The sequence below is a fragment of the Oryctolagus cuniculus genome, chromosome 10 (genome assembly GCF_051225735.1).
Source record: "Oryctolagus cuniculus isolate XC-2025 breed Fujian yellow rabbit chromosome 10, ASM5122573v1, whole genome shotgun sequence".
Classification (NCBI taxonomy): domain Eukaryota; kingdom Metazoa; phylum Chordata; class Mammalia; order Lagomorpha; family Leporidae; genus Oryctolagus; species Oryctolagus cuniculus.
Window position 1 is genome coordinate 97,349,741 of NC_142876.1, and position 15,836 is coordinate 97,365,576.

The following is a 15,836-nucleotide window of genomic DNA, read 5'->3' on the forward strand; positions in this document are numbered from 1 at the left end:
TTTGAGCAGGTGGATGAACAAAGGCAGAGGCCAAGGACACAGGGAAGCCCCCAGGGCAAGGAGCCCCACCCCAGCCTCTCTGGCCCCGGCCTCATCTAGTATTCATGGTGAGTGCAGAGGCTCCATTCAGCCTTAGCATTGGGGTTGAGCAATGAAATATTAACCATGGAAATGGGCCTCTTATCGCTCTCCAGATGGAGGGAGGCACAGGGCCCTGGGCACTGCCCAACCACACGCTCTGCCATGCCTGCAGCTGGCGAGCTTGGCCGCCATCGTGTCTTGCCTGTTTTTTTGATTACTGATGCAGAGTTCTTAAAAACACGCTCCGTTCTCAGAAACCTCAGAAATGCCTGTTCTGGGATCATCACGACGCTCACATGTCCCAAACCAAGAGCACGCAGCCAGGAGCCATGGGGCCCGGCTACCCTTCTTTGCCCAGCCAGAGCATGGAGCCCAGGTGACCCGCATCAGACAGATGGCCAGTCCTGCCCTGGCCGCAGGAGGAGGAAGCCCCTTGCTTCAGGATGTTCCTGGCCCCAGCAGATGCCCCTGTCCTGCAGGTGACCCCTCAGGCCAAACCGGCCCCAGTAGTAGAGGGCTCTGGCAGAGTTTGGTCAGGGCCAGAGAACCAGGGACACAGAGAAGGTGGCAGATGAGTGCCAGTGGGGGGCGGAGGGGACACACACTAGGAGTTCCTGGGTGCCCTGCACCGAGCTTGGTCCTCCCCCCGCCCCCCCACCATGGTGCACCAGACCTGAGCAGACAGCAGCCACGGCATGGGCAGGTCTCCCCCTCCTCTGGGGACACGTCCCAGGCATGAACGAGCACAGCAAAGCCCCTTCCCGGAAGGGAACGCGGGCAGTCACAGGCTGCCTGCTGCCGTACTCCCAGCCAGACACGAGCAGCGCAGAATTGGCTCGGGCTTGGTCTCATGGAATATGGAGGGGAAAGCAAGGAAAGCCACTTGCCCACCAACCCAAGGACTGCTCTCCGGGGCTGGAGGTGCCTGCCATGGAGGGACACGCCCGTCACACCCCCCAGGGTGGGGGGAGACCTGGGAGGCCTCACCTGTCGGGGTGGGAGGTAGCAGGCGTCTCCTCGGAGACCTCCGGGAATCGTAGCAGACAGCCGAGTCCTCGTCGTCCAGGAAGCCCTGGGAGTGATGGTAGCCGCGGGGCCTCTCCAGGTCCAAGGTGCTGCCGGCGTATCTGCTGTAGTAGCCACAGCTGTGCCTAGCGGACAGGGGCAGAGGGCAGGGCATGTGAGGGGCCGCTTAGCAAGCCCCGGCTGTTAGGTAGGAAGTCAGGAATTATTCTATGTGTGTGCGAGAGGGGTCTGAAGACCAGCACCTACTGGTGGAAGCTCCAGACACCCAGGATTTTGCACTTCAAAGTCCTGCTCAGACCCTGATAACCTCCCAAGAGAATTCTCTCTCCTCCCGACCAAACGGGTCACCTGACCTGATAACGTGGGCAATAAACCTTCACAGATGCCCCCTCAGCCTGGCGCCCACAAACCTGGGGAGGAATTTGCTAATTTACCCTCTACAAACCCTTTGTCATAGAGGAGGAGGGGAAGGAGAAACCTGGCCCCATTTTCCTTTGTAAGCTGTAGTCTCAAGCAAGACTGGGCGTGCTCAGTTCTCTGCTGAGCCGCCCGCCTGGCCTGCCCAGGTGTTTTCTCTCCATTCATCCGTGTAACCTCACTCTCCCCCAGTGACTGGCCACTCACTATCTGTCCCTTCGGTTCTGACATTCTGTCACATGCCCTATCCCCAATAAAGCCTTCGCTTCACTCTCTGACTGATGCCTGAATTCTTTCTTGCATGAAGATAAGAACCCCACGGCTTCCATGGCTCTCTTCTCCGGTGACACCAGCAGACCCTTGTCCACGGCCTGCTTCCAGCTCATGTGGACATGGCAGGACTGGCAGGGAACAACGCAGCCCCGTGTCATGGAAGACTCTAGATGGAGAGCCAGGGCTGTCACGGGGAGGCTCAGGACCGGGTCAGAGGTGGACTGTGGATGCCCTGGAGGCTCCACTCTTGTCCACTCGTCCCCTCCCAAGGGCCTGCTCTCGGCCGTGTGCTGGGCTGGGCACCAGGGACACCAAGACACTGGTGGCACAGTCCCTACCTGCAGGGAGCTTAGGGCCACAAGCACCCTGGCGTCCAGGGCCAGCTGGAAAGGCCAATGCAGCAAGGAAGGGGGCTCGTGGGGGCTCTTTGAGGGTCTGAGGGCTGGGGAGGGGGCATTAGAAGTCTGCACAGGAAAATGAGCAAGGTCCTGATGTGTCCTTGGAGAGCGGAGGGAGTGAGGCCAGCAGAAGGAGTGAGGCCACACGGTGGGCAAGGTAGGAGCCAAGGCCCCGAAGAAGGAACCCCAGAGTCTGTTAGGCTCAGGATCGACGCACAGCTGAGGGCCACTGGGGCACAGATGGGGTGCAGTCGTGCCGAGACAGGGTTCACGGGGAAGAGTGTGGTAGGTGGCCTTCATGCCTCTGCAGCGCCTACTACGTTTCCTAAAGCAAAGCGCCCAGGTAAACCGCCTTCCTCCTGTAGGACACAAGCCGGGAGGGGCCTCGGCTCTGACCTTGCAGCCTCATTCCCAGGAGAGACCCCTTGATGGAGGCAGCAGCAGGCTCTGTGCCCCTGGGAGCCTGGCTGAGCTGCTGTGCATATGGCGTCCCCAGGGCAGCTCCTTAGTGCAGTCAGCACCTCTGATGTCCCAGAGGTCAGGGTGCCCACAGAGAGGGGTTAGCCCGGGCCTCGGGCAGGCCCAGCTTATGTTTCGGGGGTCCTGACTCAAAGGCCTCTGAGGCCCATGGTGGAAATAAGTCAACACGTCTGGGTCAACAGCCACTCTGCACCTCTCGGCCCCGCGTCTCCTGCTCCTGTGGGTGATCCTGTGCCTGGCTGGGAGACGGCCTGCCTAGCCCGGGGAGGAGGTTAGGAGGGCGTGGCATACCATGCCTCCTGGGATGGCCTGACTGCTGGCAGGCGGCAGAAGCCCCACGCAATCACTCCCCGTCCCCCCACCATAGAAGGGCCTTATAATTACCAATCAGGCAAACAGCCCCCGGGTGTGGCCCAGGCCCATAAGGACCACCTGGGAGGCTACCAGCGTGACCTTCAAGCTGATTGGAGGACCACAGTGGGGCCAATATCAGCTTTATCCTATCAAATCAGTGCTGCCCTGAACTAGCTACGTCCCCTCTGCCTGTGCTTGATTGTTAATAAACGGACACGTTCACCGAAATTTGTCCCTGGTGCTTCTTGTAGAAGAACGCCGTCGCCTCACTGCCCCGACGGTGTGCGGGCCTCGCGGGACGGGTCCGCACTGCTCCTGCATTCATTCACTCAGCTCCTCACAGGGCTCCAGACTGCAGCTGCAGGTGGCCCTGGCCTCCCGGGGCAGGGGATGGGAGGGCTGCTGACCTCAGCCCGAGCCCGAGCCCGAGCCCGAGCCCTCACCTGCTCCCCGTCGGTGAGCTGTCCTCCTCGTAGCACTCCTCACTGCTGAAATACTCCTGCTCCCCTGGGCAGCGGGGGTCCCTGAAGTAGCCGTCTATCTCCAGGTCTTCCCGGCAAATAGTCGGGAGCTGCTCGTCTCCCGAGTCGGACCTGCAGAGGTGAGGGAGACAGACACGTCCTGCAGCCAGGTCCCTGGGTGGGGCCAGCGTCCCTGCAGGGGGCTCCTGGCCTCTCCTGGCATGCACCTGCCTCAAGCAGGAGGGGACTGGTTCAGTCCTCAGGCCAAACCCAGGAACAAGAAACTCCATCCGAGACTCCCATGTGGGTGGCAGGGACCCAGCCACTTGAGCCCTCACCTGCTGCCCACCCAGGGTGTGTGTTAGCAAGCAGCTAGAACTGAGGACATAGCTGCGACTCTGGTCCAGGCACTCCCCACCAGCATCTTAACCACTGCACCCAACACCCAGCCCTCCCCAAGCCTCTCAAGACCCCTCCTCTACGGGACAGAACATGCTGCATGCATGTTGAGGGCTGCAGGGGAGGCAAGTGAGAAAATCATGAGACGCTGGACCCCCAAGAACAGCCAGCCTTGCTGGCTGCCCAGGCCTGGGATCCCTGGTGTGCGGCCTGCAGGAGCCGGCCTAGGGCTCGGCCAGGCACGTGGCTGCTGTTCATTGGTTGGTGCCGAGTCTGTGCAGAGAGGGATCTGAAAGCTGCTGACGCCCGCCCCTCAAGCCCGCAGCCCTCAGTTCAGACAGCTGGCAGGCAGGCGCAGGCAAACTGCTCCCTCTGCCTGGCACTCAGAGGCCAGCCGGGCACACAACACCACGGCATCTAACACACCAAGGCGGGCAGTGAGCACGTACCTAATGTAAGTTTCATAGTAGCGGGTTCTATCCAGGAAAGGCATAACAGGGGAGGGAGAAGACACAATTATCAACTTTTCCAACCAGGTGAAAATGCAGATAGCCTACTGCCACCCAGGATAGTGGGTCGGCAACCCCGGGCTCACGGGCCAAATACAGGCAGCCACTGGTTTGGGCATTTGCCCACAAGTTATAAAGTTTGATATGTTCATAAAGAACTGAAAAAAGAAAAAAGTCTTTTCCTCCCACGTGAATATGCGCAGTTCAAATCTGGGTGCCCGCAAAGAACAGTTCACTGAGACACAGCCTCACCCAGATCATTCACGGCTGCCGCGGCAGAGGTGAGCTGTTAGAAGCTGCAAATATTTACTTTCGGGCCCTTTACAGAGAAACATCGGCCAGCCCCTTGTCCCAGAGTGCACTGCTGCACCTGGGCTATTCTCAGGGGCACCCAGGCAGCGGGACGTAAGGCAGCCGGGGCCCCTTCTCTGTTGGCTGCACAGCCAGTGTGTCAGTGGCACGCACAGGTCTGAAGGTAATGCCTGCAGGCAGTCTCCTCCACGTGCCAGAACCCAGGGCGGAGGTGCCCCCGGCTCTGCGGGCAGACGCTACACTGCCAAGGGCAGACCCACCGCCAAGTTTACCTTTTAACACTGCACCTTCTCGGAGGCTCCCGGTCATGCTTGTGGGAGGAATGGTGCCCGTTTTCAGACACAAGCTCAAGGTTCCCAAGGCTGGGCCGCTTTCCATGGGCAGCTTTGGACATATTGGCATTATTGAGATTGGCATTTGTTGAGGTGGGAAGTTGCTTTCCTATGGAACTATGGTTATGATGGTTATGACACACCGAATTTCCTGCTGGAGGAAACAGCGGTTTCTCAGTATCCCTTGCAGGTGGAACTGAAGGCCTTTGGACATGCAGGGGACGGTGGGTGGTATTGGTCTGTTGAAGGGACTCTCTCCTATCACTATTAACATGATTGACATGGTTTCCAAGCAGGGCACCATTTCTCTGCAAAATAATGGGAGACAACACCAGGTGACGTAACAAGCATGTGACGCAGGCCAGCTCTGTCAGCTCAGCTCTCTACGTGAAAAACTAACTCAGGGCACGCTCCACAGGATCCCTGGAACACAATCTGAGGGTCTCACCACCGGGGCAGCCGTGGGCGTGTGGCTCCCCTCCCCCCACCCCACCCTCGCCATGAACGGAGAAAGGCTACCAGTTCCCGAGCTGGGAGAAAGCGCTCAGCTGCTGCTCCAGCCATAGTGACTCACACCCAAGCTGGGCTGGGGGGCAGCCCTGGGGTAGGCCAGGAAGCATTCGCTCTGGGCTGGGGGGCTGGCAGCTCCAAGAGCTGTTCCGGGGGACAAGGAGGGCAACTTGGGCAGCGGCTGCAAGGACCCAGGATGCCCCCCCCACACACAGTGGCTGTCACCATTGGAAGGGGACAGTGAGGAGGGGGAGGAGACAGGCTCAAAGAAGGAGTTGGCCTGGCCCTAGGAGAGGTGCTGGTGAATGGGGCTGGGGAGGATGTGCTCTGTAAGCCCCCTGGACTCTGTGGCTGGTGCGCATTTTCCATACTCTTCTGTGGCTCATTCACTGCCCCAACTCCAGTCCTGCCCTGCTCTCTCCAGCTAGGCGTAGAATAATTACTTTGAACATATCTTCTTCCTCCCGCTTTGCTTCCTCGGGCTCGTCGTCCTGCAGGTCACACGATATAGCACGGCGGATTTCCGGCCCAATGTCGTGCAGTGTCCTTAGTCCCGCCTACATCAATGAAAATGGCAGAACATGTGGTGAGACGACTCGTGGGCCCCGGGGTCCTGCCTGGGGCATGGCTTTGCACCTGCCTGATCTGTGGGGTGCGGGGTTGGGAGGGAGGGAAAGACTTCTCCAAAGGCTGTTTGAAACAGGAGGGTGGCTGAATGTGGTCAGGTGGTCAGGATGGTCCTGGTGGCAATGCTTGAGGCCTGCAACTTTGTGACTTCCTCTGCGGAGACCCTGCCTTGCACGAGGGTCGGCCATGGCCACAAGCACACGTCCCTGTCCCACGGACAACTTTCAGAGGGGTCACCTGCAGGGCACCACCTCCCCAAACCACGAACAGTGCAAGGAAGGGAGCATAGCTAGGAAGCTGGCAGGATGTTCTCCTGTCATGGGCAGAGGGGAAGTCCAGGTACGGGCGTCAGAGGAGCAAGCAGCCCACCGGCTCTGCCCTAAAGCCATGAACGAGTGAGTGACACACACGCTGCAGCCACCAGCATACTCGGACTGGGACGGGACAGAGAGACACGCACACACACCTGGCCATCTGAGGCGCCCCAGCCTGCAGCCCATGTGCCAGCTGATAACTTACCAACAGAGAGCACACGTTAGATGGAGAGTGGCTGCCCAGCCTCTGGAGGGGGCACAGGGCCCCCTTCCCGGGGCCCCATGGACCCCACGCATGCACACTACATGCCCCTGAGCCGCACAGCCAGCCTTCCCTACTCCTGTTTCTAGGTCTAAGGCCTGAATTCAGGAGGCACCTCCTCATTTCCTGGTGGTCTGCCTGCTACTCAGCAGCTGCCAAAGGCTGTCAGCAGGCCTAGGACATCAGCCATACGACCTCAGGGCAGTTACAAAGGAGAACTGGGCTGGGAGCTGGTCCTTAGTGGAGGACACTGCCTTCATGTCCTTCCACAGTGCCCTGCATGGGGTGGTGGCTGTGCCCAGGACAGGGACAAGGCATGTGACTAGGCCTTGGGCACATACCTGGTGGGAAGCATTTGGGGGAATGGAAAGGTTGGGGGACAATGTTGTACTGGATCTAGCAGGGTTGGGTCTCCCTGTTGTGGGCATGCTCAGAACCGGTCTTTGTGTTTGGGGGGGTATTTGGCACAGTGCTTAAGATGCTACTTGGGACGACAAGCACTGGAGTGCCTCGGCTCAAGTCCTGGCTCCACTTCCGATTCCAACTTCCTGCTGCTGCAACTCCTGGGAGACAGCAGGGGAAGGTCTGGGTACTTGAGTGTCTTCTACTGATGGGAGAGACTCACATTGGATTCCCAGCTGCAACCCCAGCCAGAGGCTGCTGCAAGCATTTGGGGTGTGAAGTCATACATGGGACATCTCTGCTTCTCAAATAAAAATAAATTAATATGTTAAAAAAAAAAGACACCCTGGGCCAGCACTAGGGTACAGCAGGTTAAGCCATCCTCTGCAGTGCAGGCATCCCACATGGGCACCAGTTTGTCTCGGCTGCTCCACTTCCAATTCAGCTCCCTGCTAATGCACCTGGGAAAGCAGTAGGTGGCTCAAGTCCTTGGGCCCCTGTACGCAGGTGGGAGACCTGGAAGAACCTCCTGGCTTGGGCCTGGCCCAGCCCTGGTCACTGTGGCCATCTGGGAAGTGAACCAGTGGACGGAAGATCTCTCTTGCTCTCTTCTCGCTCTGTAACTCTGCCTTTCAAATAAATAAATAAAATCGTAAAAAGCCCTGGTCTTTGCATACACTAGTGGTGGCAGTGTTAATTCAGAATGTTGACTCCTGTAGGAGTTTCTGAAGAGACCTTGCCCATAACAGCCCCAGCCTGAACTGATTGTTACGAACGGCATACCCGGCATACCCGGTGGATTTTATCTGACTCTTTCTGTGAATGGGGAGCAACAGGTCTTTCCATTTCATCAGCTGGGGTGGGGGGTGGGGTGCCAAGATTCAAAGCCTGAAGGTTTCTGTGAAACGCTGTGCTCATAGGGAAGCCTTGTCCCAGGCCACACCCAGAATGGTTCTTGGGGTGGTGAGTGAGGCCACTTGTCACCCTCCTGTCCCTCTGATCACAGGTGCAAAACTCAGTGCGCACGCACACACACACACATGTGCACACACACGCACGCATCTCCTCTCCCAGGACTCCCGAGCCCAGCATATGGGAGCTGGGAATCACCTGGCTCCAGGTGGACCCACTCGCCACCGAGAAGCAAACTCTCATGTGACACTGGCCAAAGCTCCTGCACAGCAGGGCTGCAGGCGTGTGGAGAACGGTGGTGGCAGGCAGTGCCGCACAGCACTCAGGTCCTTCGCTCAGTATTGTTCTAGGGCTCCACTGCCCAGGGATGGGCAAGCTAAGCCAGCGTTCCACCATCAGCCTCTGGAGCAGCTGGCGAGGAGGCTCTGGTTCCACAGCTGCGGCGTGCAAACCAGAGACCAGTTTTGAGACACCTGCTGCCATCTCCACAGAGTAGCCACAGGTCACAACGGACGTAGGGACTCCGACACGCCCCAAGGGCATCCTGCACCATGGCTGAGGTTACAAGGCAGGCCCATGGCTGGGCTCGAACAACAGATAACCCTGTTCACTGGCATGGAGCCCACGGAACTAAGTCTGGTTACAAGAAATAGAAAACTATTTATTTGGATCATTTTTAACATCATCCTCTGTTGATGGGTTGACATTTCACTGAGATACACATACAACGTCATTGCATAACAAAAACAGGAAACGGCCTCCAGCACGTCTTCAGGAATACACAGACTAGGATTCAGTCTGGCGCAGCAGAGACACAGGACAGAGAACATGTGTGCAACAGAAATCGCGGCGAGCTTCCGAGGCGGCCCCGATGCCACCCCCCAGATGACGACAACGTATTTGTTAGAGAACACACCGCTCTTCCCCGACACAGCAGCAGGGGCCAGAGAGCCGGACTGCAGGCTGCGCGCTCCGCACAGGGAAGAGTGCGCCCGGAGGAGGCGGGGACCGACTTCTCTTCATCACGCGTGATCTGGCGGGGCTGGGAGGGGCAGGGGCTGGGGTGTCCCCAGGATGGTGAGGGCAACAGATGTCCCCGAACTTGAAACAAAGCGTAAGCACAGCACCCTGAATTACATATCACAAAATACAGTAAGGAAATTTTCCTAGCACACATTTCAAGCTAAAAAGGTAGCTTAGGCTGCTCCGAAAATCCCATAGGCACAAGTTCCAATTCCAAGAAACACAAGAAACTATTATAAACCCTTGAAATAAAAAAAAAAAGCTGTTTTCCACAGCCCCCAAAAGAACCTTATTTTCTTGAAATAAGCGCAATCAGTAAACGATCCAGTCTTTCATATTTCATTTTGGTGTCTACCTCTACCAGCAAAACAGTCTTTTCATCTGAAATCTGGTCAGGACCATTTAAACCCACGCAATTAAAGCTACACAGGGTCATTCCATTCACATTGAAGAAGGATTATGGTTTTGAATAAACACAGAATGGCTATAAAATATAAACATGATTGACTCATTTTTAAGATGTCCAATCTTAGAAAATATTCAACAGAATCAAGCCTAGCTTCTGGTTGATTTTAAAACGCGAGATGTTATCATAAATATTCTTTTAAAAAGACATGTTGGCGGTTTGCCTGTAGACTGCTGCTTTAAAATTTAGACACCATTTTATTGGAATTTTATAGATAGTTATTCTATCGAAATAAGTCATCAAAAAAAATCAAACTCTAAAATCTAAACATTTCTCAAGCAACTGCAAAAGATGATGGTATTCTGACATCAACTACAGACATTCACTCGCTTTCCCTCCTCTCGCCCACTCTCTCCTACCTGGGTGCCCCTGAAATGCCTTTGGCACCTGTCTCCCTAAGCCAGCCCCATCAGAAACAGCAGCCCCTGGCCAGCTCTCCCAGCACAGACACAGATGCACGCACCCCCAGCGACCCACACAGAAACCTACGCTGTAGCAGTGGAGGAGGGAGAGGCAGGTCTCCAGCGGGGACGGGGCCGGCCCACTCATCTTCAGGATGCGAGAGCACCAGGCTGGCCGCTTCCAGCTCAGGGAGCCTCGCCTGGCACCGCCTGACCCGTCACACGCAGCCCTCACTCAGCCCAGGCTGGCTCCGCACGCACGCAGGCATCTCGCTAATGGCCAAGTTCTCCTTAACCCCTTCACAGGATTCAGCTCCCGCTCAGTGAGAGGGGACAACCATGGGGTAGTTCCATCAGAACAAAGAACTGAGGATTGAATTCTTACAGAATAAACCTGCTCATCCTCAAGCTGTCCTCTGCCTCCTCTGCATACACACACCCCACACACGGGCACACCCCCTACTGTGTCACTGCTTTCCTCCAGGGGAAGATGTCACGGTGTGGCCTTTGTGTGTACTGTGAATAGTCCTCGTGTCAGACACAAAGTGTTCAAACCATAGGCACCATGCTCCGTTAGTCATCTGCAGTGACTCCGACTCTCAATGAAAAGGCACCTGCCACGTGGGCGCACGGCACTCAGCAATGGAAAGCCCATCAGTGACCATCACTTTGCAAGGTGAAACAAACTGAAGTCACTGACGATTTCGCCCTACAAACGAGCAAGATGGCTAGCTCCTTCCATCCCACCTGGACTCTTAGCTCTAATTTTTAACACCAGATTCAGGAAAACGTATGCGGGTTTCCTGGCAACAGCGCGTTCGGCAAACTGCAGGTCCAGCAGAGGCTGTGTGTCACACCCTCTGTTCTGATCTGACCTTCCTGCCTGTCTCTGTGAGCCACCCCCTCTCCCCACCCCCTGTTTACATTCCACCAGACAGTCAAGAGTGTGTCCGTGGGGTCACCTCATGGGTCAACAGTCCTAGGCCTGCTCATCCCATGATGCCACGCAGCTCCATAAAAGCCAACGCATCCCCAGTGCCACATCGACTCTGGCCTGCGCACCTACTGACATACAGCTGCAAGGGTAGGGTGCCACCTTGTCAAGGCTGACCTTTCTACCAACTTCTCAGAGCTCTCATCTCAATCGGCACACGAAGTGACAGGTGATCACAAGGTGTCACCGAAACCGAGCCTCTGTTTGGCACACATCTGCACACACCACTGTGTCAACGTGGAGTAGCCGAGATTTTTAAACACACCTCCTCTGGTGCACTCACTCAGTCTATCCTTCCTTTAGATCCACACAGGTAGTGAGGTGAGGCCACTCCACGTGGCTCCCAGCCCCAACATGGCAGGGCAAGTGGGGCACGGGCAGCCCCATGGCTCAGGGGTGGGCGTTGCTTTGAGGCAGGAGCCCGACAATGGGGTTCATCACAAGGCTTCAGCCCCCACCCCTGGCCCGGCCCTGAGCAGCAGTGCTGGGACCGCAGAGCATCCCACGCCGCCTTCAGGGCTGCATGAGGACGTCCTTTGCCTTGTACACGGTCGTTCTCTCGTGACAGCACAATGAGGTTCAAGGCCACGTGATGCATGGTGATGTCATCACTCGGGCGTCTTTGTGCTTGCATTTCTTGTTTTAAAAATTTCTCGATTTTAATTTCCGAGATGGTAAATATTGATATGCAAGGGTCCTTAACAATTTTAAAGAGTAAAAAAGGGTCCAAAGGACAAAAATCGTGGTGAACTGGAGGACCAACCTGTCCTCCGACGGGCAGCACCGCCTGGGCTCAGGTGTCAGACTCTGCCCCCAGTCTAGGATGCTTGAGTCCACTGGCCTTTCTCCACTTCCTTCACATGTGGCCTCTCTGAGCTGGATCGTCAGCACTTTTTAAAGGCCGGCCTCACTCTACCTTAGAACCATAAGCCCTCCCCTTAGCTCCTAGGGGAGACAGGTGCCAAAGAAAAGGCATGCACCCAGGGACTTACCCACGTGGGAACTGGTAAGAAGCTGTAGCGAGCTCCCTCCTGTAGATACCTGAGCCAGGATGCATCTGGGCTAGTGCGGGTACTAGCAGCACATTACGAAGCGGCAGGCTACAGTAAGAGACGTTTTACTACGGCACAGCTTAGCTTCTTAGCGTCTTAGCTTCTCCTAAGAATTCCCATCTGCTCTAGGACTTCTGAACACCACTGCTAGTCTCTGAGGGGAAAGGGTCGAGAACGTGGTGCCCGAGAATCCCGTGCATCCATTTCATGTTTACCAAGGTCACACCACAGTGCAGGCTGTTTGAGAGGAGCCTGACGCCCCTTCTCACCTTTGCTTCTATGGGCCTGCGCCATCACTTTTATCCAGGAGCTTCAGGGTTTAGCACCAGGGATCCTGGTGTTGGGTGTGTCTCAAGATGCTAAGTAATACACACTAGTGCCCTCTTCCAACCTGCTTGACCCTGAAAGCTCTGCTCTCCCACACGAAGAGAAGTGCCAGAGGCCTCTGCTGTGCGACTGCATGTGGAGTTCCAGGAAGCCTTGCTTCCCTTCCAGCCCAGGAGGGAGGCAGCCCTCAGGACTTGCGGCTCACTCATCATCAGCCTTGGCTATCAACCAGTCACACAGCCAGCCCTGAGCAGACACATTTTTCTCTTTCACTTAACCCCAGCCCCTAGGTGGTACCTACAAAGTCACCACTTCCCAGTTGCCCCCATCTGGAAGGAGCGTGCAGAAGGGCCTGCACCATGCCACCCGTGTGAGCTGCCCGGGCCATGGCGGGGGCGTTCCTGCCGGGCTTCTGAGTGTAGGAGCTTAGATCTAGGAGGCAGCAGGTGGCAGGCGCCCTCAAAGAGGATGGCATGGGCAGGTATGGGCACAGACAGCCCCCAGCACCCAGACAGGAGGGTGGTCTCTCCGGGGGTGCATCAGCTCCTTGCCCGAGGCCACCACGCTCACCAGCCTCCCTTCAGGAAGGACACATCCGATTCTTAACAATGTCCTGTCACTCAGCACGTCCCAGGCACTGCCCCATCAGAGTAGAAGTGGGCATCTGTTCAGACCAGAGCAAGGTCTCCACGGTCCCTCTAGCTGCCAGACCACAGAGAAGCTGGGAGAGAGCCTGGGCTGCTGACAGGGGCAGGGACATGCAAGGGGCTGGAGGTGACAGCTTTGGGAACCAGGAAGACCCAGGCTTCAACATCGTCATAGCACTCCAACCAAACCAGCCGCACTGGCCACCTTCTAATCCACCCTGCAACCCTGCCCTTGGGCCCTCATAAAGCCCACTGCAGCTCCCTGCAGCTCCCAGGCTCGCCATGGTCTGTGCACAACAGAGGCAGAGTTGGGAGCTGGGGCCATCCCCATACAAGGCCCAGAGATCAGCTCAAATCTGGGCAGGTCATGCCACCTGGTGCCACAGGGCCAAGGACACAGCACCCCTCTGCCTGGCCCCCAGCACTCCTGCACTTCAGGGGCCTGGGAGGAACAACCTCGTGGTCCAGAAACAAGGGCGTCCTGGCACACACACGGCCCTCCCCTCCCCCTCTGCCCCCTCTGAGAGCGCAGACATGTACACGGCCTCCAGTCTGCACCACAGCGCCCTGGCTCCACATACAGAGCCCCACCTTTGAGACTCTTCCCCATGACCTTTGCACCAGGGTACTCCAGGGCCACTCGCGGTGTCCTGGGCTGAGCCTCAGAGGCACAGACTCCTGGGCCACACTGGGATTCCACCGAGAATCTGAAATCAGACGCTCCTGTCAACCCGCCCTGCTGGGCCAACTCCCGCTGTTCTAAAGATGGGAGCGTCCAACCTGCACCTTTACGCACTGCCCAGACATCTTAAAAGGGAGGATTCTCTTTCTCAAAGGATAGCTACAGTACAGAACAGAAGAGAGATCAAAGGAAAACAAGAATTTTGTCAAGTTCCGGTAGTAAACAGGCATACGATATTATTATTGTTGTAGTCTTAATAATAAGCGGGAATACGTTCAAAGTGCTTTACAATCACTTAGCTATTCCTCACAACAGCCCTGTGAGGTAGGTCAACAGGATTACCCCCATTTTACAGATGGGGAAACTGAGGCACAGAGCGGTTAAGTGTCTTGCCCAAGGTCACACAGCAAGTGGACGCTGGAGCCGGGACTAGAGCCCAGGTTTCCCTGACTCGCGGTGTCCTTGAAACTAGACCACACTGCTTCCAAAGAGGCGTCCCCAGCCTGGCTCTGAGCAGGAGTGCGGGCGGACAATGTCGGATGAGGTTTGGGTGTGACGGTGTTTCCTGTGGGCACGCTACAATGGAACCTGAGGTGTCGCCTGGGCTGGTTCTGGCATGCAGGTGTATGTTAGTTTCAATGGGGTGTATCTGAGCTTCCCCGCCTGTCCGCTGGTCACTGCCCTCTGGCCTGGTCACCTCAGTGAGCAGGGCCGGGCGGGCAGGAGGTCGTGACGTACTGGCCCGGTGAAGGAACTCGGTCGGCTCGCTCAGCGCCAAGGGGTCCTCAGGCCGGTCCAGGGAGCCCGGGCCCTCTGGGGGTATACAGGACTTGGGGCCAAAGTCAGCTGCCCCGGCTTGGGCAGATCTGCTTGATCTGTTTAGTACTCAATTTTTACGATTGTTAGCGTTATTATTATTATTTTTACTGGCCAGCATCAGGAAGTTGTGTTCATTTCACTTCTCTGCGGGGCGGCCGCCCTTGTCCTTCTCTCTCTCTCTCCCTTTCTCTGAGTCTCTGCTTGGAGGGACAGGCGGCTGGCCTCGGACGCCCCTTTCACGAGAAGGAGCCCCTGCGAGCAGCGTCCGTGCCAGGCAGGCAGCCTCGGCCCCGCAACCGCCTTCTGGAGGAGTGCTTGGCTGGGACGGGATCTCCCGGGGCCCTTGGCTTTGCTTTCTCCTGCATTTCTCCCGAAATGCTGTCTCAGTAGAAAAAAGCCCGCTCGAGCCTCTGCCCTCGTGGGGCCTGAGCCACAGGCGCCTTCGGGACTAACCAGCTTGGTGCCGGAGCTCGGGCAGAAAATTCTAAAGCATCCGTTCAAGCATCTGAAACAAACGAATCAGCCAGTGAAATCTCATCAGTTAGCAAGGGAACGCCTCTTAAATAAAAATAATTAAAAAAAAAAAACCAACTGTCTAGAGAGCCTTTCTGTGGCACTGGGTGGACTCATGCTCGTCACAGAGCACCTCACTCCCTGTCAGGCATCAAGGTGACGTGGGAACGGGGGTCTGATCTTCCATAGGTGGTGACACTTCCATGGAGGATCCCACCGTTCCTTCTTGCCGCACTGAGCCCTTCTAGGAAGGCCACTGCAAGGTGCACTGGGGTCTAAGAGCCTTGGGCTTCGATCCCACCTCCCCTCCCCTTGGGCCACCTGCACCTTTGTCTGACGGCTGCAACACGGCTCTAAAATGACCCAACCTAGCAGCTCGATTCTTTATAGCCAGAGATAATGGTTTCCTAACACGAAGATGGGCAGGCTCGGGTCTGGGAGGAGTGGGCGGGACAGCCTTTTCAGATTCCACTAGAATAAAGGAAATCCTTGAAGGCTGGAAGAGAAATGAACAAAACCATTCCCACGAGACGCTGGGCCAAACGCACGTCTGTAACCTGCCCGGACGTCCACATCACACTGCATGACGGGACACGGGGCGTGCGCTGCTCCCGGCCGGGGGTGGGGAGGGGAGCCCGGGCCTTTGCATGGCTGTATCCCTTTATTTGTTTGCTCCTCGGGGCAATCTGCAGGTCACTCAGATGTAGCAACGGTGGATGGAGAGTGAATGCAGAGTCAAACCAAAGTGAGGATGGCGCGTGGGAGATGAGCGAGAGGAAATTAAAAGAGGCTGATGCAGCTTCTCTCCGGCTCCCTCCGCAGAGGGGCTGGAGAGAAGGCTGG

The 15,836-nt window shown here is 56.7% G+C and overlaps 1 protein-coding gene across 28 annotated transcripts in view; it reads right to left on the minus strand.

Moving 5' to 3' along the window:
- The window catches only part of CACNA1D (calcium voltage-gated channel subunit alpha1 D), a 332,447-nt gene that overhangs the window by 5,438 nt on the left and 311,173 nt on the right, over nt 1-15,836 (minus strand). For 16 of the 28 annotated variants that reach the window (XM_089305533.1, XM_089305527.1, XM_089305541.1 and 13 more), the window contains 5 exons: nt 5,996-6,109; nt 4,983-5,350; nt 4,339-4,365; nt 3,473-3,622; nt 1,069-1,232 (listed from right to left, as the gene is read on the minus strand). In XM_089305533.1, coding sequence (XP_089161659.1) covers nt 1,069-1,232; nt 3,473-3,622; nt 4,339-4,365; nt 4,983-5,350; nt 5,996-6,109 — 823 coding nt within the window. The other 12 variants (XM_070050709.2, XM_089305536.1, XM_089305537.1 and 9 more) reach the window with 8 other exon arrangements.